Source organism: Coturnix japonica, chromosome 4 (genome assembly GCF_001577835.2).
Source record: "Coturnix japonica isolate 7356 chromosome 4, Coturnix japonica 2.1, whole genome shotgun sequence".
NCBI classification, from domain to species: domain Eukaryota; kingdom Metazoa; phylum Chordata; class Aves; order Galliformes; family Phasianidae; genus Coturnix; species Coturnix japonica.
This window is the reverse complement of record NC_029519.1, coordinates 70,232,602-70,256,333: the sequence shown is the minus strand read 5'-3', so window position 1 is coordinate 70,256,333 and position 23,732 is coordinate 70,232,602. Positions and strand designations below refer to the sequence as shown.

Below are 23,732 nucleotides of genomic sequence, written 5' to 3'. Positions count from 1 at the left end.
CTGCCTAGCAAATAACCCATAAGTGACTATGAGAGCAAGAGAACAGTTTTCTGCAAAGACATTTGAAATCTGTTTGTTGTTTTGTTTTTTAATATACTAAATAGGAACACATTGGAGAATGGGAACAAAACAAGAACCTACATATAAAATAAGACAATTCTTAGAAACAAAGTTAATGTACAATAAAAGTAACTGAAGAATCCCAGAACAGGAAAACGCTAGCACTACTTTAGCCTGTAGAAAAAGCATGCAAGTACAAAACCAAAATAGCTAAAGCAGCACAGTGCAGGTATCCAAGCCATTTCAGGTATGAACTGAAGCCACTGGGCTGATTGAACACTGACCCTGCAGAGGTACACTTGGTGCACTGGTTAACCCTACTTAAAGTGCTGCACAGTCAGGATGGAACTTAAAACACAAGCCTGCCCACTTCTTGCACTGAAGACTTAAAAAACCCTTTTCACAGAAGAATCTTGTTTACTGGACTGCACCCACAACCTCCCTAACAGGTATTTGACTGTGGCACTTCAGAATTTCTATCAGCAGAACCCCTGACTAACATATAGAGTATTTAAGCAGTAAAACTTATGCTGCCGCTGAACCCAGACTACACAAAGTACTGCATCACAAAATACACTGAAATTGATTAACATTTGGAAAAGAAAAAAAAAAAAAGCAAAAAATTCAAACAAACTGCATGAATTTTTCAGCAGATAAATAATAGAAGTGTTCACAATTAAAGATTAAATAAAGTCAACAGTGAAATAAACAGCAAACAAATAAATAGTCAAGATATTAGTATTTGCATCAAGCCATATTGTTTCAGCAAGTAAAATATCCTCCTTTCTTATTTTCAGATTGCATTAGTTCCTAAAAGAAATGGTGAGAAATAGACTTCTTATTAAAAATAAGAATGTCAATATTTTATTGAAGAAGTTAAGATGGATTTTGAATACACCACGATATAAACTTCTGTGAGATTGTAGTAATCGGTAATTTCAACTTCTGAAACACTGCTCAGAGGAGAAGAGCAAATCTCAAGCTCTGTAAAACAGCCAACTGCCAGCTCTCCTACAGAGGAATCACAGCTCGTTTTCCTACCGATATACACATTATAATTCTTGTGTAGCAGCGTGGATTAATGTTATATGTAAAGAGAACAGCTCTGCAAACCCAGAACTAATCAAGAAATCAGAAAACTCCATTTACTTAATGCTTTCCACATTGGTATTTAGAAATCCTTTCACTCCCCCCACCACCAGCCCACCTTACTTATAAAACATACCGATTTACATCTCCCTGCATACACATATGGGCAAGAGCAAAAACTGAAAGACGACCCATTGAAAAAAATGCCTTTTCCCAAATAGGAATACATTCCACGTCTGTTAGTATTTTGTTAACAACAAACAAGTAAAACAGATGCCAAGACTTTGCTGTTGTTTTGGTGCTATTTTTATCTACTTTCTGATTAAAAAAATAAACTAGAAGTAAAATAGGAATGGGGCAATAGATGATAATTTTCTATGCTTTCTACTTAAGAAGAACATGCAGAATCCCAGTTATGTACTAATAGCTTCTGCATGCTTAACAACTGGAAAAAAATCTTGCAAAATACGAGTTCTGAGCATGCAAACAGCATGATTTGTGGACATATTCCACTTGCATGTATCACCATAAGCAGCAAAATCACCAAAGGAAATCAGGGATCATAAGGATGCCTGAAAAGATCATTATGTTTCACTTTAGGAAAGTATATAAATGTAATCAAGATACATTACTGGCAATGTAATTTTTAAGAAACTAAGTTCAGGAATGCTTTATTTTCTCACAACTTGAAGTTAGAGTTAATATTTTAACTATCTGAGTTGGTTTCTCCCTCCACCTCCCAAGGAAAAAACACAGAACTTGCATCAAATTGATCAGCACTCACTACAACTTCCACCATCTAACGTTTTTCTAACTTTGATTTCTGAAAACAGAAGAAATTGATTTTAATGAAAAACTTTCAGGCTTGGAAACTGAGCAACTGCAAGTCAATGAAAAGACTTATTTTAAACCCCAATTGTTCGGAAACAAGCTTCTAGCAGCAACTATTCTTTCTGAATTATTTCTTTGCATTTTCCACACTGCGTGCTGCAATTGGCATCTAAATAGTTTCTTTGCCGTCGCGAACTGAAACATCTTGAATGCTCAAACTGTATTTTTATGAGTGCCAAGGGACCCTAAATTTTAGTGGTCTATTAAATGCCAGCAATTTCATGCTGCCTTGCATAAAACAGCATTCACATATTAGAGCACCGCGATTCCATAGCTGCATTATGCTTCGCACACACAACCCAAATACGCTGTGTATTTCATTTCAAAAAATAAAACTATTTCTTTCAAAACACGGATACTTTTTCCAACGAGTGTACTTAAAGTTCCACTTCATTGTTTTATGCTCGACAGTTAGTGATAACAAAATCCATGAATACAGACAGCAGTGTTTAACTTAAGATCTTAAACATACGACGCAAATACACAACTCTTTGTCACCTGGCAAGAATACGTTTGGAGGAATTTTACTTAGTAACATTTCTTTTTTAGTTATTTTACAATAAAAAACAGTGTACTGAGCTTATTTAGTATACATTACTTTGAAGACTGTTTCTGCAGCTTTTACTGTGCCCTAATCTTTCAGTGATAGTGTCTTCATTCTCTTACCTGGCAGTATGATCCTTTTCAAATAGAAATCCAGTCCTATGGTTTGTTTGTATTGTTTTCCAAACGTTTCCTGGGCAAAACGTGTGGCTAAGGATGTCTAAAACAGAACAATATCAAATTATGTTGTCATTTTAAACAGTATAAAGCTCAAAGTTAAACCAAGAAATATGAAATATAGTTTAGCAATTGCTAAATCAACACATGCTTACAGTGCTGAAGGATTTGTATTGTTAAGCATTCCAGATAGATTCAACACAACAAGAGGAGGTAGCAACAGCCACCAATTATACAGAAATCAGCAGACACACATTTCCTTGGCACTTTCGTATCATAAAATATTACACAGATTTGAATGAGGTGCCATTAGTACATTCAGCTTGACACAAATCTAAGAGACATTACCTATACTTGAACAGCTCATTTTCGATAAATGTGCATTTCTCAAACAAGGGTCCAGAACACCCCAAACCCTGACCAGTTATTTTCTGGAGGGGAGGCTGAAGGAAAAATAGATATCTGCACAGTGGAGAGCCCCAGAGGGGATCCAAAGCAAGGCAGGATTTCTGCCAGTGGACACTGAAGCCTCAGAATCAACTACTACACGATGGCTAAGACAGGAGGAGAGACTGCAAACACCTCAACAAAGAGAAGACTAAACCCATGTTAAAAATGCACATTTGCAGAATTATTCCTCTAGACAGAGCTTTGGAAACTTATGCCATGAATTTATATTACATGGATTTACAAAAGTAGACCAATGCCCTGTAGGCATAGTAAAGAATCAGTTTTTATTGCACACAGCTAAAAGGATACACAAATTGCATGAATTAACAAAGCACAGCATTTCCATTCTTTCACTGGCAATTTAAGATCTCAGTGTAAAAATATGAAAGCAACACAACCTAGCGTTAAGAAAACAGAGAAATGCAATTACAGTGAAAATGAAAAGTTTGTACATGGAAAAATACATTTAATATGAATGTCAGGTAGGTAACATAACCGGCATCCAATTAGCGACACGTGCTTTGAAATTTCTTGTTGATGTAAAATATCTTGTTGAAATACAAAAAAAAAACAAAGTAACTGCAGAAAAATAGAAGATATTTTATATACTTTTACATACAGAGAAGCTTGAGAGCTTCACAAAATCCTACCTGAAAACAAACAAACAAAAAGGAACTTCTGCCAGACTTCAGCCCATCAAGACCTGAAGATGGGAGTCACGTCAGCTGTTAGAGATTGCTGTTAGAGTACATTTAGCTAAAAATGCAATAGTAAAATAGCACCAACAGTTCTAAGAAAGTGAGAATATACAAGTTCTGTTAATGGACCTCTTGTAACAAAGATGTGAATTACGCTAGTAATGTGTCAAACGTACACAGGGAGAAAGATAACTGACTCTTTTTGGCATGAAGACATGACCAGAAGAGCTGGGGTATTAAAGCTCAAGTATTAACATGCAAACATGTATTCAACTGTACAATTAACTGTGAAGTAAATAATAGAAGATACACTGTTTTCAATCACAATGACATTCCTATCACTGCCACACGTATAATAAGTGATATTTTGAGATTAGAACATACATTTTTGAAGTAATTAATAAAATATAAATAAATTAAATATTATGGCAGCATTTAATTTACTTCACTGAATTCAAGTCCAGAGGAAATTAAAAATAAGTAAATGGGAGTGGAAAGAAGTAAACATGAACTTGCATGGCTATGGTTATGTATTTATATCATTCTAGAAAGGAAGAAGACCATGGAATATGAGCCATGAGAAGACTGTGCTGCCTACAACTATGTGACAGTAATACTGACATCATAGACAAAAAAATACAGTTCAAGACAAATTTATTCTGTAATATTCAGTAACATCAGTAGTGCTTATGTTTAGATTATTTTTAATGCCAATGGTTAGCACTGCAGTATTATAAAGACATTATTTTTATCTGTCAGGACCTTAAAGAATAAGAACATCACAGATAAATAAATACACCATATCTACTGCACGTTCTTCCTTTCCATAAAAGAATATCAGCATCCAGAGCGCAAACTAAAATCTATCTGGCTATATCACTGTTCTGTTTTCTCCAATAAGTTAATTTGGATCCCTATTTAATAAGCAGCCACTCCCTTCTTGTTTAAGGGCTCAGTAAATATTAGCTTTATCACTCCATGACATTCAATATCCCCCTGTGGGCTTCTAAGGGTGTTAGCAAAAATAAACAACATACATTCAATTAACAGTCAACCAACAAGAGCAGCAAGTTATCAACAGTGTAGAAAAGCTCTCTTAAATTGTTTTCTTCCACCATGCTCTTGCATGCAAAGGAATTTATATCAGAAATTCACTGAGTAAATCCTTTTCAATTTTTTCTAATAAACCGTAGTGCTGGGCTACCAGACTGGAGCTCTCTATTCACTTAACAACTATTTATCCACAAAGCACTGCAAGCAAAAGCTCCAACTCCTTCACCACAGCAAACAGCGAATCATCCCACTGCACATTCAGTACCTCTGCAATGCAAATAACCCCATCAGTCCTAAAACTGCTCTTCACCACGCTTCTCATGAAAGACTGCATAACAGTTATGCCTGTAAAGATAGGATCGGTATCATCCGTGTAAAGCAAAGTTAAATAATGGTCCAGCAGAACTGTACCTTTAAAAACAAATGAGATGGTTAGAACATTTTTTTTTAATAAGATTAGGTTCAATGCAGGAACTCTCAGCCATTAATCCCGAGATCAGAAGACAACGTAATACCACGAAGGCCTCGTTCCACCACACCACTAACTAAGCCAAACAAGCCATCACCTCTCCCCTGACATTAGCCTAGTTTGGTACATTCACACACTTAAGTATTTTAAAAAATAAATTAAAATAATCTTTGTATGCTGTTCTGAATAGCAACACAGCATTGAATCCTGGTCTTACAACCCCCCACTTCATCAGCAACTGAAGTTCTTTGAGTTCTAACCAAGACAACAGTAAATATATGCACAAAAAAAATTACACCATTCTGAGAGTGAAATACAACAGGATATTTGAGGAGCTGTTTTGGAAATAAAGACACAAGGAAACCGTGCAGGTGAGATGAGAATTTCTTGTTTATATTTTTCAATGTCATCAACAGACTCCAGGAACTGTGCTGACATGCCATCCCTGAATACACACACACTCAGAAACAGAAAAAGAAAGGAGAAGTATTAACGAAATAGCAGCAGAGCAGTGGAACAGAACAAGCAGTGATAGGCAGCTCTGACACTTACTATCAGCCTGCCAAAGGCAATCCCTCAAATGAAATCCCTCAAATGAAATCCCATAGAGGAACGCTTTCAGAAAGTAAAGCCAAAGGATTGTATCACTGTCGTAAGTAATTAAAACCACAGCCAAATGAATGGGATGCAAGCACATAGTGCTGGATTCTCAAATCTCCATTCATAAAACAACTTCACCAACCAGTTGAGAGCCAAAAAGCAGCATCTATCCATCCCTTCCCACCCTCCTCAAAGACCAAACTGTAGTTCTCCAAGCACAGCAACATTTGGGTACCATCCCTGCAGGCAAGAATCGTAAGACAGACAAAATGAAAATCTTAAGCAAAATAGAAAAATAAACTAATATAAAAACAAGTAATTGTCCAACACAGAATTTCTGACTGAGAACAGTCTAGTTTTGTGGGCTGGGGCACAAGAAGCCTCTCGCAAGCAGAGGAAGCAGCTCTGTCATCTGAAGGTAAAGCCTTTCCACTCCTAACCACTGACAAACCTTTGTTCGCTAACATAGATAAGACTACCAGGACTTCTACAGTCAGGCATTTATCTACAAAGGCAGATCCATCCACACAGAACACTTGATGCAGTTTTCCATTTTCAAAATGGAATAGTGATAATTTTTAGTCAACATGTACAAATGTATTGAGCCCAAGCATGACAAGATCCAGAATTAGCACAGCACTTCAAGAAGGTATCATAACAAAGCCTAAAGCAATGAGGACATCACTCCATATTCCAGCCTACATTTCACCACGTGAACATACCTCTACAGCAGGCTGAGTTCATTTTCATCATCCTCTAATGGAAGACATAAGGTGTTTCAGTTTCCATTTGCAAAGGATGGCAAAAAGGCAGAACCTCAGCCTCTCCCCTTCTCCCACAGCCCCAGTTTCAGCCCACGAAAAGCTACTGGATTTGCTTCCAGCAGCCCAACACTTTTTCAACAGTAGTAGGCCAGGACAGGTATGGATCTAACCAGAACTGTTACCTACTCCAATAAAAACCAACCTGTGCATAGCAAGAGAAGGACCATGTGAGTGATAATGTCTTCTTTTTCCCCTCCAATCCACACTTGAACTTGTTTATTTTAATAGAAAAATCATTTTGGCGTGGGAAAAGCAAGCTGACTTAGAACCTATATACACAGCTTTAGGCATCTATGATCCTTCTCACCATCAGAAGCAAGAAACCAATTGCTATTAATAATTCCTGGGTTCTTTTTTTTGTCACATTAACTCTGCTTCTGATTCCGGGTTTCTTTTCAGCTTGTTTCCTTTGTTCTCTCATTAATATCTTATTAACCAACCACTACCTTCCTCAGTTTTTCTTATTAAAAACCCAGCTTTTTCTTACTGCCTTCATTTTATTCTAATGCTTTTTCAGGTTTTACTGCCTCACGCTTCTTTCATTTCTTCCTCCCTTTCTAATCTTGCCTCCTTTAAGTTTGCCCCAGCAGTGCTTACTTCTTGTTTTAAAACTAAGTATTATGCTATTCATTGAACCACCATGAAATCAGCAAATAGAAGCACAACACCCCTCCCTCACAGAGGGAGGAATTCCTACACAGAGTAAACATAAATATTACTCTTAGCTTGGGACTGATACTGATTTGTTTTAAAAGTGCCACCAACACTTCGGCAGAACCTTCATCATACTGCTTCTAGTCAATGTGAAGATGAAAAGTTTGCCACCTTTAGCTTGCTGATGCACAAAGAGGTCTTTTTTTTCCCTCTCTTCTGGAGAACTGAAGACCAGACAGACCCAGATGGCCACGAGGGAGGAAACAAAATATGTTTTAAAAGGGGCAGAGGGGAAGCAAGCAACGGAAAGAAGCCAAATCTGAAAAGTCTCACATTAAACACACAATACGTGATATCTCAAAGATACATTCCATTATTTCCTACACCTCTCTTCTCCAGTGATCCCAGTGACAGAAGAAGAGAAAAAACAATGTCTTGAGGAGCAAATGAGAGGCTAAGTATGTATGTGTGCAAAGACCAGCTGTAAAACAGATGTGAGAAGCAGGCTAGTTAAAAACATATAGACATATGCATGTTTCAACATCTCAGCCAAACGAGGACACAACAAAGGAAAGGAACTCTCAACAATTTAGTCTTCCAAGGTGCCTGAAATACCACTAGGCATGTTTTACCCTTCCACTTCAAAACCCAATCACTTCTTTATTTTACAAGATCTTACAGTAAATCCATTATTGCACATGTTTGCTGCTAGGCCATAAAGATGACTGGAAGAAGCCTCTATTACAGCATCATCTAGGGGGGACAGGAGGAAAAGCAGCCCACCACAACACAGCTGCTGCTCGTGGAAAATAAGCTGCACTCAACGAGCAGAATCGCTGGAGCCAGCAGAGATTTGTTGAATGGCAGCTCCAAAACGAGGGGTGGGAACCAGCATGAGCCTGCAGCAAAACTCAAGAATGCAGGAAAATCCCTGTTCAGCAAGGGGTGATGCCACAAGGCATTGAATGGGAGCAGTGAAAGGATTCTTCCTTTTGAATGGGAAACTCCTGGGGAAAGCCACCCAAGGAACAGCACTCCAGCCATCGCTCCTGTGTGTTTATTATTGTCTCATCACACAGTCCATCTACTGCATTATACAAACACAACACTATTACTACGCTATTTATGTTAAGGACGTGCAGCTCTAGTAATAACGGGAAACGACGGGCCCGAGCAGGGGGAGACCGGGTGGAGGAAGGCGGGGATGGAGGCGCGGCACTGACCTTCCCTGCGGTGCCGTCCCCCAGCACCACGAGCTTGAGCTGGCGGTCCGGGCTCTCCTCCTCCTCCGAGTCAGACATGCTGGCCGCGGGGAAGGGAAGGAGCTCACGACGATCACGGAGCTGACCGCGGCGCCGGAGCCGCCATCTTCCCTCAGCGCGGCCGCCGTCGCTATGGGCCGCACCGGACGAAACCAACGACGGAGCGGAGAGGAAGGGGGAGAGGACGGGAGCTATAGAGCAGCGAGACCCGCAGCCGCTGTGGGCGCACTCAGGGGGCAGCTGTGATGATTTCCGTTTCACCACCCCCAGCAGGAAGGCGAGTGGCTCAGCCCGGCACCGTGCTCAGCACCGCAGTGGTTCGGCCCGGAGTGACGCCCCGAGCGGTAACTAAGGAGCTGGGGGTCAGAGGGTGTGGGGAGGAGCCAGGACCGCCTCGGCGGGCGGGGAAGGAGTGGGTGAGGAGGGGCATTGCGGGGCTGAGGTTGGGTCTGGCTGCCTGATGCTGCCCCCGACGTGCTGAGGGACGTGGGGTGGTGCCTACCGGCGGTCAGAGCTGCTGGTGCCCTGTCCGAGAGATCTCCAGCAAAGGGCAGCTCTGGTCCAGCCACTTCCCCATCTAGGAAAGGACATAATAAATAAGCAAGTCCCTGGGAGATTGCCTTTGGATATAATTTAACCTGTGGCCCAGCTTAACAGGTCTAGGAAAGGTGGCAGGTCTCCAAGCTGCAGTTCAGCCATCTCAGTCAGCTGCTTGTCTAACTTCCAAGAGCCTCCAGATAGTCACTGAAAACTGTGATGTCTGTGTCTGCTGAGAACTTTGCCATCCAGGTAGATAAACAGTAATAACACTTTACCCCCAACCAAATTGAAAAGCATTGTGTTGTTAAGCACGTTGACCAGCAGTTTGTAACCTCCACTTGACAACTCTGTATAACAACTGGATGAAAATCATTCCTGTTTCAGTGTCTCTCTCAGGTTTTCTGCTTGGAACGTTTGTTAGAAGTTTCCAATCATACAAGTACACAGTCTTTCTGAGTCCTCAGTGGAATCACAATTCCTTATGCAAAGAAAATTACTCATGTTTTCATCTGTATGCAGAACTGAGGCCAAAAGCTTTCCCAGTGACATTGTTTAAAAAAAAGTACAGAAAAGGCCCAAATTTCTAATGGAAAACCAGACAGACACACATCTATGTCACTTTTTCATGCTTAAAAAAAAAAGAAAGAAAACAACAAATTAAGCATGTTACTCATCAAGTATTTTCCACTTTGAATCATTTTCAGTGTAACCTTACTGCAAGTTGTCCTAAGTAGGAATGTCACAGCATCAGGGTACAGCCAAGTGGCATTTGTCAGGAATAAGGGCACTGGGGATGAATGTGGAATTTTCCTTGAAGGCTCCTCACATACAGGGCTGCTGTGCTCTTACCATGAGGCATTTAAAAGCTCTACAATCTGATCAGGGCAGACAGCTTATAAAACACTGGGAATATTGGTGGAACCGTCCACGCTCCAGCTGATTCTGCTGCAGTCTCCTTGAAAATGAACAGGAAAAGATGAATTTAAAGTTTCTGAATTTAGCTTTCTACAACTCAGGCTTCTCATTTTTATTACAGTTTCTCTACCAGCAGCTCAGGTTTATGTTTTCCCACATTGAGGACCACACTTCAGTCAAGGAACACCTTTGCATGCAGGTGCCAGAGCCTCGCTGCTACCCCAGCCCTTGCAGAACTCATGCTGGGTAAGCCAAGGCTCCAGCCCAGAGGGAAAAGCTGGGCTGTGTATCAAAATGTCCACTCTGCACTGACAGAGCACGCAGCACCTTTAAGTTTCTTCCCAGCACATGTTCATTTTTCTTCTAGAAAAACTCCTGATTTTTTTTAGCTTTGTCATCTAAATGAGTGAGCAATATAGAAGAGCTATTTCATCTCTGATGTAGCATTCACGAGATTAATTGTCCTGTGGCTGCATCGCTTATCTATTTAAATGAGTGCTTAGATATTAAAGTATAATTTTTCAAACTAAAATGAAAATATGACACTGGTAGAAACACACAATCAGACATCTCAGCTGAAAAGCCTCCTTGCATTTATTAAGTGCATGGGTTACTTATATTGCAAGTGTTAAGTGGTTGACTAAACTTCTTTTTCACTGTTAAAAGTCTGTGTACAAGACTAAATTACATATTTCTGAAAGTGCATTCTTAACTAATTATTTTCTAAGCACTAACAACTTTTTACAGCTGGAAGGAAGCTGGTCTTGGGCTGCCTGATACCTAAGGAAACATATGAGCAATGTTGAAGAAAAGTCCTGGGATTAACAAACTGAACATACTGCAGACTCTTTTTTTCATGGTAGAAGCATGTTTGTAATTTGAATTTTCTCTTCAGCACCGTTTGGATGTTAAGAATCCTTGAACACTGCCTTGGAATAAAACTTTCTTGTAAGAGTACCTTACTCACCCAACAACATGGAAATTAAATGTGTAGTATTCAGTAGATAATCGGTATTTAGATACTTTCTCTTTTGATATAAATTATACTCTCTACATATTATATCTTATTCCTCTATGAAGAAACATCACTAATAGTCCTGAGAATATTTTCATTGATAAAGTGGGATGGAAGTAATTTGAAAATCTCCAAATTAAATTTAATTTCTAAATATTAAGCTAATTATAATCCCATGCTCAGTCACATTTCTGTCTGTTAGTCAGGCTGATCATTTTCTATTTAATAAAATCACCTTCTGTATATGAAACCAAACTGTAAGGATAGTTTCCTATGTCTGTATATGAAGGGAGAGAATTTCAGTTCCCTTACCTGATAGTTCTCAATCAGGGGACTCTTGGGTATGTGAAACACCTTGCAGGAGTTCCTGAGAGGTTGCTGAGAAAAACAAGCCAGGTGTCAGAAGGCTTATGTGTGGTCAAGGTAGGTTTTCACTTTCAGCTGAGAGTTGCAGGTGTCTGTAAGTTAAGTCTGATTGCTTCTGCTGCTGCCGGAAGATACTATTTTATCTCCCACCTTTATCAGCAGCACATGGTGAATTTAAAATAAATAAATAAATAAATAAATAAATCTTAATTCAATCTGCTTCTTTATTTTCAGGTGCAAAACAAACTAAAATCACTACATCCATGGGAAATAGTTATAGCAAGAATTGATAAATTGTGTCATCCTTCCCTGTGTCAGAGCTGGGTTTACTCCTCCTCCCAAACACTGGCATTAGGTGGGGGTCAACATGAATGAGGTGTAAATATTGGACTGACAGAAAAAGGAATAGCAAGTGTGAGATCCTGCAACCTTTCTGCCATTCTCATCTGCACTGTGTCTTCGGCACTTGATGGGAACAACGCATTTCTCTGTTTGATTGTGTGAGAGCTTGTCTTCTGATACTAACACAAGCCACTCCTTTTTGTTCTGCTGTTTCTTCTATTTTTTACTAAGTTTCTTCTTCATTGGTGTAATCTCCAATGTCTTTGCCAGGTCATCTTTCTTCTGTGCTGTTCACTTATTGTGACTGAATAATTATTGCAGCTGACTAGACAGGCAACTGAATGGATCTGGTAAATAATTTGTTTTTAATACACGTAAAAAAAAACAAAAACAAAAAAACCAGTTCCTACTCAAGTTGGAAATACTTGCTTTTGGAAGAGCATTCTTCCATTTTGCTTCTTACTATCCCAAGGTCATTTAAGGAGTAACTGTCTTAAGTGCTTGGTAATTACAGTGATGTAAAGGTCTCTGGCCCAGATGCTGCAGTGAACAAGACTTTCCACAGAGGAATATGGTTAAACCAAAGGCCACCACTTTTATGAACTACATTGCATAATAAAATGGGGAAGAACCACTAGCCAGCTGTTCTCCACAAACTACCCACTAAAATGGAACCAGTGAGGTTCACCAGGCATGGGACTATGGAGGCCAAGCTAAATGTTTAAGAGATGGCTAACCTCATCCACCCTCCCGCAAAAGAGGCAAAAGCATTTGGTACTAAATAACACATCTTCTGCATTGTCTATGCCAGGAAGAGAAGAGTGAAGTAAATATTAGGTGTTTTTTTCTCTCTTTTTTTTTTCTTTTATTTGTGAAGGGTGCTAAATTTTCCCTATGCTGTGAAAAGGAAAATGGCTAAATATCACCTGGCCAGTATTTAAGACACTAACAGAAATTCTGGCCATAGCTAACATGAAAAACCCACATTGGAAATTTGCTCTCTGGTTGTGTGAATTCACAAACAGGTTCTCTGGTCTTTCCATTAGCCAAATTTGCTAGTAAAGCCACACCACATTTGCAGTGTGGTAAACACTTTTTTCTCACTGTTGAAGGAAAGCGTGTTAGCTAACTCAGTACAAAATCCAGATACAGCCAGGCTAAATAATAACAACTAGAGAAACAAAGGAGGTCAAAACAATCTAGAGAACAAGATCTCATCTATAGGAGACACAACTTAAATTCACACAAAGTAAGTCTAAGTTCTACTGAAAGAGTCAGTGCAAGTTTGAAATTTCCCTTCTCATTAGATTAATAGAGGATTGTCTCTTTCTCACAGCACTGACCTGTTACCAATCTGGTGAAAAGTCAGGTCATAACATTTTTCTTCCTTTTGTAATGACCTTGGAAAACAATTCTGGGAGTATTTTATAGAATCTAGGAGGGTAATGTCTAAATCATCGGTGTCTTCTTGTAGAATCTAAAGAATCAGAAGAATGAAACCAAGAAGAACTCATAGGTAGAAACAAAGGCAGCAAAGCTGCACACAAAACCAAAGCAAAATGAGGCAGGATCATTACTTCCCATCAGCAGGCAGATGTCTAGCTGCATCCTGGAAGGCAAGGCCTCAGCAAATGCAATGGTTTCTTGGGAAAAGAAATCCTGCACATTCTTACTTTCTCTTCCTTTCTCCCAGCATCCGTTTCTGAGCACAACACCATATGGTATGGGATATCCCCATGGTCAGCTGGAGTCAGCTGTCCCAGCTTGTTGCTTGCCTCCAGCTTCCTCAGTGGGAGAAAGCGAAGATACTTTGGTGTTGCACAAACATTGCTCAACAACAGTGAAACACTGATGTGTTATAGTTACCAGTTCAAGACATAGCATCATACTGGCTGCCATGAAGAAAATTAACTCCATTGCAGACAGACTCAGTACACACCTGAATATTTGGTTGCTAGTTTCCAAAAGCAGTCAATTTATATATCTGAACCTTATCCCACATCAAGTATTCCAAGTCCACAGTTGTCGAGTTCTTTTGGCCCAGTATATCTGTAGCCACTGCTATACCTTTCAGACATCCTTTTATCAGTTAACTAGACTGATCCTGCTTTTGTGGTGAGCTTATCAACAAATGTATTCCTCAAGGTTTCAGGTGAACCTTGTCCTTGAGGTAGCCCATCCCTACTGACATGATACATCTTCTTTCAGTAATACCATAATAATTATCCCTTCAGCTAGTTACCCATTTTAGTTTATCTACTGATTTTCACCTTTCTCACTTGATGAGTAGATATGCTATCTTTGTCAATCCACATAGACTATACCTACCTTGATGATATCTCCCTTGTCTAAAAAAAATCTTTCAGCAAAGAAAGCTGTCACATCAATCTGACAAAATCTACCCGAAGTAAATCTGTGTTGCAACATATCATATTTTCCACTTACCCAAGGGTTTTGTCAATTATTCTTTTCTCACCCTGAACTTTATGCCACAAGAAATCAGTTGGAAGTACATCAGTAAACACTTTTATATAATCTATTAATCTATGAATATATCATCTCCTTGTGAACAATTCACAAGAACATAAATTCTGTTTACTGAATAAATAAATGATTGCAACTGATTTTTTAAATATCCATGATAATGAATGTATCTCTTCAGTCATTTTTATGGTCAGTCTTCCTATCATTGTTCTTTATTGATCTCTACCCAAAGAACTAGACATACATGAACTGAATGAATCTTGGCATGGGAAATTCACTACAACCCCTTTTCTGCCAAGACCTACTCAAAGTCATATATGACGTCAGCCTCAAACACAAGATTAGAACACAGGGCTTCTTACCTTGACCTCTCCAGAAATCCTTTTATCTCCACCACTAAGCTGCAAGCGTTATAGTTGTGACTGCTATACCTAAACACACAATTCTGTGTTCGCTGCAGCACATGCCAACCATGTTTTCCATGTGATCTCACCTAATTAGTTCCCAAGACTCCTAGCCTTTCTTTTACTGGTCTCTCTATAGCATGGAAAAATATTCTCAGTTGTGATCTGCGTGGAGAAACTTGAATTTTTGTTCCAGCAGCTTTTCTCCCAGAAAGAGATCTCTTTTGGATATACTCATGGTTATGCATCTGTGTGGGTCTTTAAGGAGCCCCCATACTACATAGCAAAAGTCTGTTAGCAGTCCGATTACACTAAGATTGAGATGTGAAGATGTGAGAGCCTGTTCCTCCACTCCTTCATGGTTCCACCTGCTTTTTATCTTAACTGGAAGGTACTGGTGACCCGGTACAGTTGCCTGTCACAGTGAATAAAGCCACCTCATTATTTCCCTGCTCTCCTCTATGACTGTGGCAAATTCCTTATTCTTCCTTCATGCTAAACTTGCAAAGTTGCAATTTTCAAGAAGCAAATGTGATCCAATGGCTATAGATGTGTAAATTGTTTAAGTGAACTGAGATTGTTCACCATATAGTAGTCTCCTACTCATGTTCTGTTGTGCTTCTGGTGCCTATGTAAGATGCAGGGCAGGAGATGATCAGACCTGATGCTACCTCCATGAACTGTGTGTTATGTCAGCACAACACATCAGCAAAGAAAGACAAGGATAACTGCACCACTAAATATGCTGTGCTTTGACAGAAAAATGATCCCCATCTGAATAATTAAACATAATGTCTTAATCAACTTTGAAACATCCATTGTGCCCAGCAGGCATTCTTGTCACTAACCAGAGTGACAGAGGGCTCTGACTCACAGAGGGTAAACAGCTGCAACAGTACAAGATGTTATCATCCTCACTCCCTCCGTTATTTTATTCCACACCTCTGCCCGCGGTTACCATCACAGCAAGAAGTTTGGGAGGAACAAATGTGCACCCACATCTCCCATCCCACAACCTCCTGCCTCCCTTCATATGAATTCATCTTCACTGGGGACTCAGCCGTGCCCTGAGCAGCAAGCCTGGGCAAGTATTCCTTCTGCAATTTTGGATATGCAGCAAACCAGCTGATATCCTGGCTGGGCAACGGGGCATCTCAGACTGATTCAGCAGCTGGCCTGGGGGAGCTTTAATAAACATACTGTCTTGGATATTGTTGGTATTGTTTAATACAGTAAGGCTTGCAGCTCTGTGATAATGTAGCTCAGCTGGAATGACAAAAGGCTGTAGTTTTAGAGACCTTTCCTGTCCATCTTTCTTACTGCACACAAATAAAAGTAAAATGAGGAAAAAAAAAATGTTGATAATCTGTGAGTCTGACAGGCAAAATAGCATCTGAGATACATGATTTTCAGAACTCCATTTTGTATTGATTTTCTGCTGCTGTGTTATCAAAACCCATGTCTCACTCAAAACACTTTCATTCAGCACTAGTTAGTGTGCTCCCAACCTCACCTAGGAGGCGTTTGATCTTTGAGGACACTTAATTTACCAGTGCCAAAACTATAGTTGTTTTAAACAGAACTGTATTAGCTTTATGGTATGATTATCTCAGATCTGGGTTTAGCTAAGCTAGTAGAAAACAGAGGAATACAGAAAGTGATCGGTAAGGAAGAGATTAATGGGAAGTACCCCACAAAAAGAGTTAAACAATGTCATTGACAGAATTTACATAACTAATTTTGTACTTAAGTTGACAATGTAATCAAAGTTTTGAGAATATGCAAGTGTTACTAACAGGAGATTGGATGTTCTTTTCAATGTCTTGAGGCTTCCACCACATACCCTTGTAACATCTAATAGTGATTCCAATCCTATATATTTTACCAAATTACTCTTTAGGGAGAATGCCTGCTAGTTAATAACAAAATGATTTGTTTTCACTTGGCAATATGTTAAATAATTTCAGCACTTGCACATTGTTTTGGATATGAAATACTGTGAAATACTATGAACATTAAATACTATGAAAAATGCACACCTGGAGTGCGAAGAGAAATGAGATGCAGGCATACAATTTAGGTATGCTGACTCCACCTCGTCTTTCTCACAGTGCGATGCCATTTGAAAAGCTTGGTGTGATTTACTTTGGTTATTCAGAACTGGAGTAAACATTTGTGTTAGAAAATGTGATGTTGGACTTGATAGGGTTCCCTGCAATGGACAAACACATGTGCACATACAGCTGCTGCACACAAACTCGTGTGGATGTGACAACTGGAGCACATCAAGTGAAGTGGCTCAATGCTGGACTCTCATTGGCAATCATAAAAAGTTGGATGCTGTGCAATTCTGACACTTTGCTTTGGCACTTCAGTGGCAGCTGTGATCTTCTGAAAGGAAAGAAAAAAGAGAATTGCTCTTATAAATGTCTGAGCACTTTGGCCAAGTTCCTGAGATCCTTTGCCTACGCAAAACCTCCTTGTCCTGAAGCTCTGTTAATGCACTGAAATGTTACCAGAGATCTCCACTGATCTCACTTTGTCATCCAAGAGCTTTTCCAAAATACTCCTTTCTAGATTTTAGCATTAATTGGTGTGTATTGGTATGTTTTCATTTGCCCTGAATCGTTTGATGACTCTCAAGTGCAATCCAAGGATCTTTGTGCCAGACTCTTGCCATGAGCATGTAAAGAATTTTTTTGAGATCAAAGGAGAAAATCTGGCTGGTCTGAAGAATGATATCACTTCTAACCCTGGTTTATTTTCTGCCTAGTGAGAACGAAGAGAAGAAAGCTTTATACAATATGCAATGTAAACATAACAGAAGGCACGAGCCTGTCAGCCTATCATTGACATGAGACATGCATACCTGGATTCTGACAATGATATTTTGTGAGCAAATGCAATAATGAAGCTTTTAAAAGCATGCATTTAAGAATGGTGACTGGTGTAGAGCTGTGTTCATACAAGTTGTGATTTAAAAGGCTGGAGGCCTCAATGTGAGCCACTAAAATTCAAAATGACAGAAACTTAGAAAAATTTATTGCTCTGCATTTAATAAAATTTACATTTACAAGCTGCCATTTTGACATACTGAGTAACTCCATAACTCAGAGTTTGGAATGCTGAGCACCAGTTCAGATTGTGCCTGAGGTACATTGCTTCCTATTTACAGTGTTCCAGTCCAGAAGATGTCCTTTTGTTAGATCTCTGTTAGCTTGGATTTGTGTCATTTCCCCTCTCTCTCCCCACCACCCCCAACCCTCTCCCCCCCTCCCTGTCCTCCCGTCGTCCCCCCCCCCAAATTAACTAACTTTGCATGAAGAAATATGTCTTGTCATTAAAAATTAAAAGGCACAATTAAAAGCTCCCTTTCTTCTTGTTTAATGTGCTAATATGAGAACATTAAGGCCAATGTACCATCTACTGCTTGGTTGCTCCAGCTGTCTGGAGCTTTTATTAATTTACAGACTCAATTATGTAGACTCTTAAATCCAGAGCATTGGTGGGTGGTAAGGTAGATGGCTAATGAAGAAACATAGGGTAGGAAACTCCTTTAATGCCTATTTTATATGTATCTTGGGTAACATTTTTAGGAGAACAAGGATCAAAGATCGTAACTTTAAGAAACTCTCAAGATGAAAATAAATGTACACGGTTTTAGGCACCCCTAAAAATTATGAGATGGCTAATATCCCCATGATTCTGTGGTCTGCTCTAAAACAAAAATATGAAGCCAAATGTTTGGCTCTGTACAATAAAAACAGATTATCTAATAGTTTCCAGTGGGAAATATGAGAAAGACCATTCATAAAGCCTCTTAATAGTTATGAATTATAAGGACTTCCTCGTTTTCAGTATAAACTGAGACCCCGATAGAAACTGGTAGATATTTATACATATGCCCTCAAAGGGACTGCACATGGACATTTTTAATTAACATTATTTGCAACACCTTCTTCAAGTTGTTCATTAATAATTTGACATGTTTTGAAGTTCTTACCATAAAGTTTTCATCACTTACTCTAATTACACCATTCTTACATGACTTAAATACTTTGAAAAGGATGCAGTGATTTGCAATTTACACTTATTTTACTTTAAAAAGAAAACTCTGTTTAAGTAATCCAGGTCATAGCTTACAAACAAAAATGAGGAAGAGGAGAGGAGAGGAGAGAGGAGAGGAGGGAGAGGAGAGGAGAGGGAGGAGAGAGAGGAGAGGAGAGGAAGAGGGAGAGGAGGAGAGGAGTGGAGAAGGAGAGAAGACGAGGACAGGAGAGGGAGAAGGAGTGGGAGAGAGGGAAGCAGAAGAGAGAAGAGAGGGAGAGGAAAGGAGAGGAGAGGAGAGGGAGGAGAGGAGAGGAGAGGAGAGGAGAGGAGAGGAGAGGAAAGGAAAGGAAAGGAAAGGAAAGGAAAGGAAAGGAAAGGAAAGGAAAGGAAAGGAAAGGAAAGGAAAGGAAAAAGATTAAACATCTGTTGGGTCCTTCCTATTAACATGTCAATAGGCCTTCTCTGTAACGAAGAAAAGAAAGGAAAGGAAAGGAAAAAGATTAAACATCTGTTGGGTCCTTCCTATTAACATGTCAATAGGCCTTCTCTGTAACGAAGAAAAATAAATGAGATAATTTAAAAGTAAAGTCACAATTTGTCAGACAGACTTTCTGCATTTCCAGATATACCTCTGTTGTCCTCATTTCACCCCGCCCCTTCCTGCTCCCCAAATGTTTCAGTGTTTCCTAGTGGGTATAAAGCAGTATATTGCCCTCAGTTCACATCATCTGTCCTCCCTGTTTGGATGTCACTGCCAAGACATGGCAAATACCCATTCCCACACGTACAGCGGGACATTGGAAAGACCTGGGAGATCAGCAAAGCCTGACATGAAGCATGATAGATGCAGGAAAGCCTGCTTCGTTCCAACGGGTTTCAAGTGTGCTTAAATTTGCTCTTTAGGTAGACTCTCATGCTGCAGTGTAGTGTCTTAGAAAGAAAAACGGCACTTGGCACTTCCCTCTGAGAGCTCGTATTAAATCATATGCAGAATCTAGTACCGTTTTTATTTGCAAGTACACCTTTCCTTTGAAACTTGGTGACAACGACCTGTCGTGTAGCAGATGGCGTACACTGCAGAACACGAGGTGGCAGTGTCACACGCGGTGTGCCAAAGAGACTGCGGGCGTTTGGCTGTGCCCCGAGGAGATGGGGCAGAAGCGGGCATCACTGATCGCTTGGTGCTCCCTGTGGAAGTGAAGGGTCCTTTGTGTTCCCGGAATACCTGGAAAATACCCCACGGAATGAATAAAGAAAAAGTATTTGCAGCGGTACAAATCTTGTTTCCTTGCAGACCTCTGAAGTCTCCGGGTTTGAAATGGTGTGTAGAAACATAAAATAGGTATCTTCCGAAGTTACCAAGGAAAGCCGACCTTCTGTCGATGAAAATTTGCTCGTCTTTTTTTCACCTAGGTTTCTCTTAGCAAAGAGCAGAGCTCTAGGTTGTTAAAAAGACGGGTATTTTTCCCCCCCGGGTATTCATATCAGCTCCCTCCGTAATTAGCGAGAGGCACGCATGTAGTTAGAGCCCAATCTTTGTCAAAGGCGTACAGGATAGTGTATTAATTAGTTCATAAATGCCATGTCTTTGTCACATCTTTTGCCTTTGGAGGCTCACTGCAATTAACATGGGTGAGCAGGTGAAGGTGAAAGAGTGACCGTGGTCCAAAACCTGTGACCGGAGCCTCAAATCAAACCTCTCCGAAACTGATCCGTCTGGAGCCCAGATACCCGGCAAGGGACCACACCAGTATGTCCAACCCCATGATGGCAGCTAACAACTCCTGTTCTGCTGAGTTCGGGGGCTTCCAACTCGGGGGTCGTTTCCCAACACTGCCGCGCTCTTGCTCCCACCGAGGGCCGTGGGACGGTTACTTTGCATGACGCAGTTCTGGACCCCCAGTCTCTCGCTTCCAGCCGAGCAAAGTTTTCACTGAGCTTCACTACTCGAACAAGGACACTTCAGAATTGCACTGTCTTTATTTATTTATTATTATTAATTATTTATTGAAGGGCACTACGCCTGTTTCTACAACGAAAGAAAAAAGAAATGGAAGAAAGAGTAAGGAAGACCTCTGACATGAAATAACCAACACGAACTTGCAAAATATACGAAGTAATGAACAGTTTTGTCGTCGTGAATGTAATTAGAAACAAATAAGAGCACTTCATGCGCTTCTCCCATTGACCCAAACCTGGGCAGGTCCTCCAAGAGCAGGAGGAGGGGTACGGAGGTGCCAGACAAGCAGAGGGAACAGAACAGCACCTGGCCCTTCAAAGCTGCCGTCAGGACAAGCGCCAGGTCTGTAACCTGTTTCAGCTACGCCGATACGATGCTCCTCCACCTCCTCAAAGAAAGAAAGAAAGAAATTGAAGATATCCCTGGAAACCTTTAGGCAGGCAACCCCCGCAGAGTCCTTATGTGAAAGCACGTAGAAATTGAGAAAATAGACCTCTTGCTTCCTTAAAATGAAGATCCGCAGTTTCCAGGCAGCAGGTGCCCTTTCGGGCACTTCTTGGGACATCTCTGCTGCTGTCACTGCGGGGCTGACAGTGTTTCCCGGGACAGCGATAACGAACGCGCTGTGCGGTAGAGCAACGCAGAGCCGGGATCCGACCTCGGCCCCTCCGTTCCCACCCTTCGCTGGGATTCGTTCAAAATCAAATCAAAACTAAATTAAAAATGAGGAGAAATGATACTCGGGGTGCGTGTCCGGGGTGGAGGGGCGGGGGGGGCACAGTAGTTGCGCCAGGAGAGTCCCGACGCCCGCGGGGACGTGAAAAATACCCCGCACCGGGGTATCAGGGAAAAGCTTTCAATAGAAAGCAGCTCCGCTTCAGTTCGTTTTACCGCTGATCCTCCACATCGCCCTTTCCTTTTCTCCCTCCATAGGACTGTACACCCTCACGTTGATGAGAGCCGGGGCTCCCATCGTTGCGCGGCCATCGCCCTCAAGGCCGTCTCCGGCTTTCGGAGGGTCATCCGTGGCACGGAGCTGCTGTAGGGGCTCGAGGTGACCGGGGCCGGCTGCTGGGGAAGGGTTCGGGCCGGGGACGGGGGGGGGCATCCCAGGTGCCGGGCATCCCCGGCGGAGAGGAGCGAGAAGCGAAAGCCGTCGGGGCCGGCGGCCGCATAGACACATATGGTGCGTGGATTTAGGTGTCAAAAGTCGGCGAATTAGAAATGGTAATTGTCCGTCATTATGGGTGAAACGCGATCTATCACAACAACTGGAACATGTCTGGGCGCTAGCAAAAATAATTTGAATGATTAGCGATCATTATGGATGTCAAGCAGCGTCCATTAAGTCGTATGAAGAAATTACCCTTGACGTGCGAAATCAAACTACAAATACACACGGCGGGCACGGAGGGACCCTCCCCGCTCCTTCACAGCGGCGATAGAGGGACGAAGGGGGTGCGGGGGGCCGGAGCCGCTGTCGGTGCGGGCACCGTCCGGGGGCAGCAGCGGAGCTGGCACCGCGAGTGACGAACCGGCGTGTCCCGGCCCTCGGCAAAGGGAACGAGCCGCTTCCGGGGCCTTTGGTAAAAGGGAATGAGATTCTTCCTTAGGGGCGAGCAATTTCCAAGCGATTCCCATTTCCCTATATTATTCATAAGATAAAATGTCGTTGTCGGCTTTTAGTTTAGTTTAGTTTTGTTTCTTTTTCATTTCCCCCCTTAAGGAGAGTGTTCGCTTCGTATTTTTTTCTCCCTTCCCTTTTAATTTTTCTTTCGCCAAGTCGTTTGTTCGGAATTAAAAACAACATAAAAATAGGAAAAATATATAAAGAAAGAAAGAAAGAAAAAGTCAGAAAGAACGAAGCGGATATTTGAGCATCTCCGGGGGTACTTTCGGTCAGACGCTGCCATCCGCCCGGGGCCGCGGCTGCAGATCGCAAAGCACCGCTTAAAGGGCTCCGCTGAGAGCAAGCAAAGCTGCCATCTCTCCCAGGCATCGTTATTATTCTGTAATCCGATAAATTGGTCAAAATGGAAACAAATTAAAGCAGCCTCGGAGACACCTGACAGAGTGACGGCCCGCACCCCGCAGGGCAGCGCTCACAACCACCAAACGACCGCACGGATATTTCTCTTACTTCCATCTCTGGGAAAAAGCAGCAGAAATTTCCCGTTCACGACGATTGTTTGCTCCTAATTGGACAACAGGAGCTGCGAATCGTGCTTTTTAAAAACAAGAAGGGATTTCTTTTAATTAGCCGAAGCCAAACAGTTGTTTGCTTTGCTTCCTTGAAGAGCCGCGCGGCACAACGGCGGCACAACGGCGGCACAACGCCATCCCCTCTGTGCGCCGGTGACACCGGCCGGGAGCGGCCCCAGGCTCCTCCCGCACCCCCGGCACTGCCCGGTCCTCTCCCCCATCCCGCTGCTGCCCGAGCTTTCCCTCCTCTCCTTTATTCCCCCTCTTCGCCAATCTGTATTACTCCCTCGCAAGCCAAAAATAATATTAGTCCTCTCCACGCGCATTTCATCCCCAATTATCACTCGAGTCCTTTGCGACACGAAGGTTTTATTTCCCCGGCCGTGTGCGGAGCGGCGCGGCGCAGAGCTGAGGGCAGGATGCCGACAGCCCGAGGGCTGAGCACAGCTCCGCTCTGCAACGCGGGGGGAGCCCCCTGTGCGGGGCTGGGGCAGCTCCGTGCCGGGACACCGCTTGAGGCTGCAGCCGGACGGGTGAGAAAAAGAGTGTAAAGCCTTCTGGGCTCCCGTGCTTTGGGTGTTTGCTTTAGAAAAGAAATAGAAATGATAGAAACAACAGAAATAGAAATGGATCGGATGTAGAAATAGAGAAATAGAAATAATAGTAATAATGGTAATAATAACA

The 23,732-nt window shown here is 41.6% G+C and overlaps 1 protein-coding gene across 3 annotated transcripts in view; it reads right to left on the bottom strand.

Annotated features, from left to right (window-relative positions):
• The window catches only part of RAB28 (RAB28, member RAS oncogene family), a 58,015-nt gene extending 48,891 nt beyond the window's left edge, over window positions 1-9,124 (bottom strand). Inside the window, exons 1-3 of one of the 3 annotated variants that reach the window (XM_015862914.2) lie at window positions 8,732-9,124; window positions 5,227-5,306; window positions 2,707-2,803 (exon numbers count right to left, since the gene is read on the bottom strand). In XM_015862914.2, coding sequence (XP_015718400.1) covers window positions 2,707-2,803; window positions 5,227-5,295 — 166 coding nt within the window. In that variant the 5' untranslated portion in view covers window positions 5,296-5,306; window positions 8,732-9,124. The remainder of the gene's footprint in view (window positions 1-2,706; window positions 2,804-5,226; window positions 5,307-8,731) is intronic. The other 2 variants (XM_015862911.2, XM_015862912.2) reach the window with 2 other exon arrangements.
• Window positions 9,125-23,732: the final 14,608 nt, after the last annotated feature.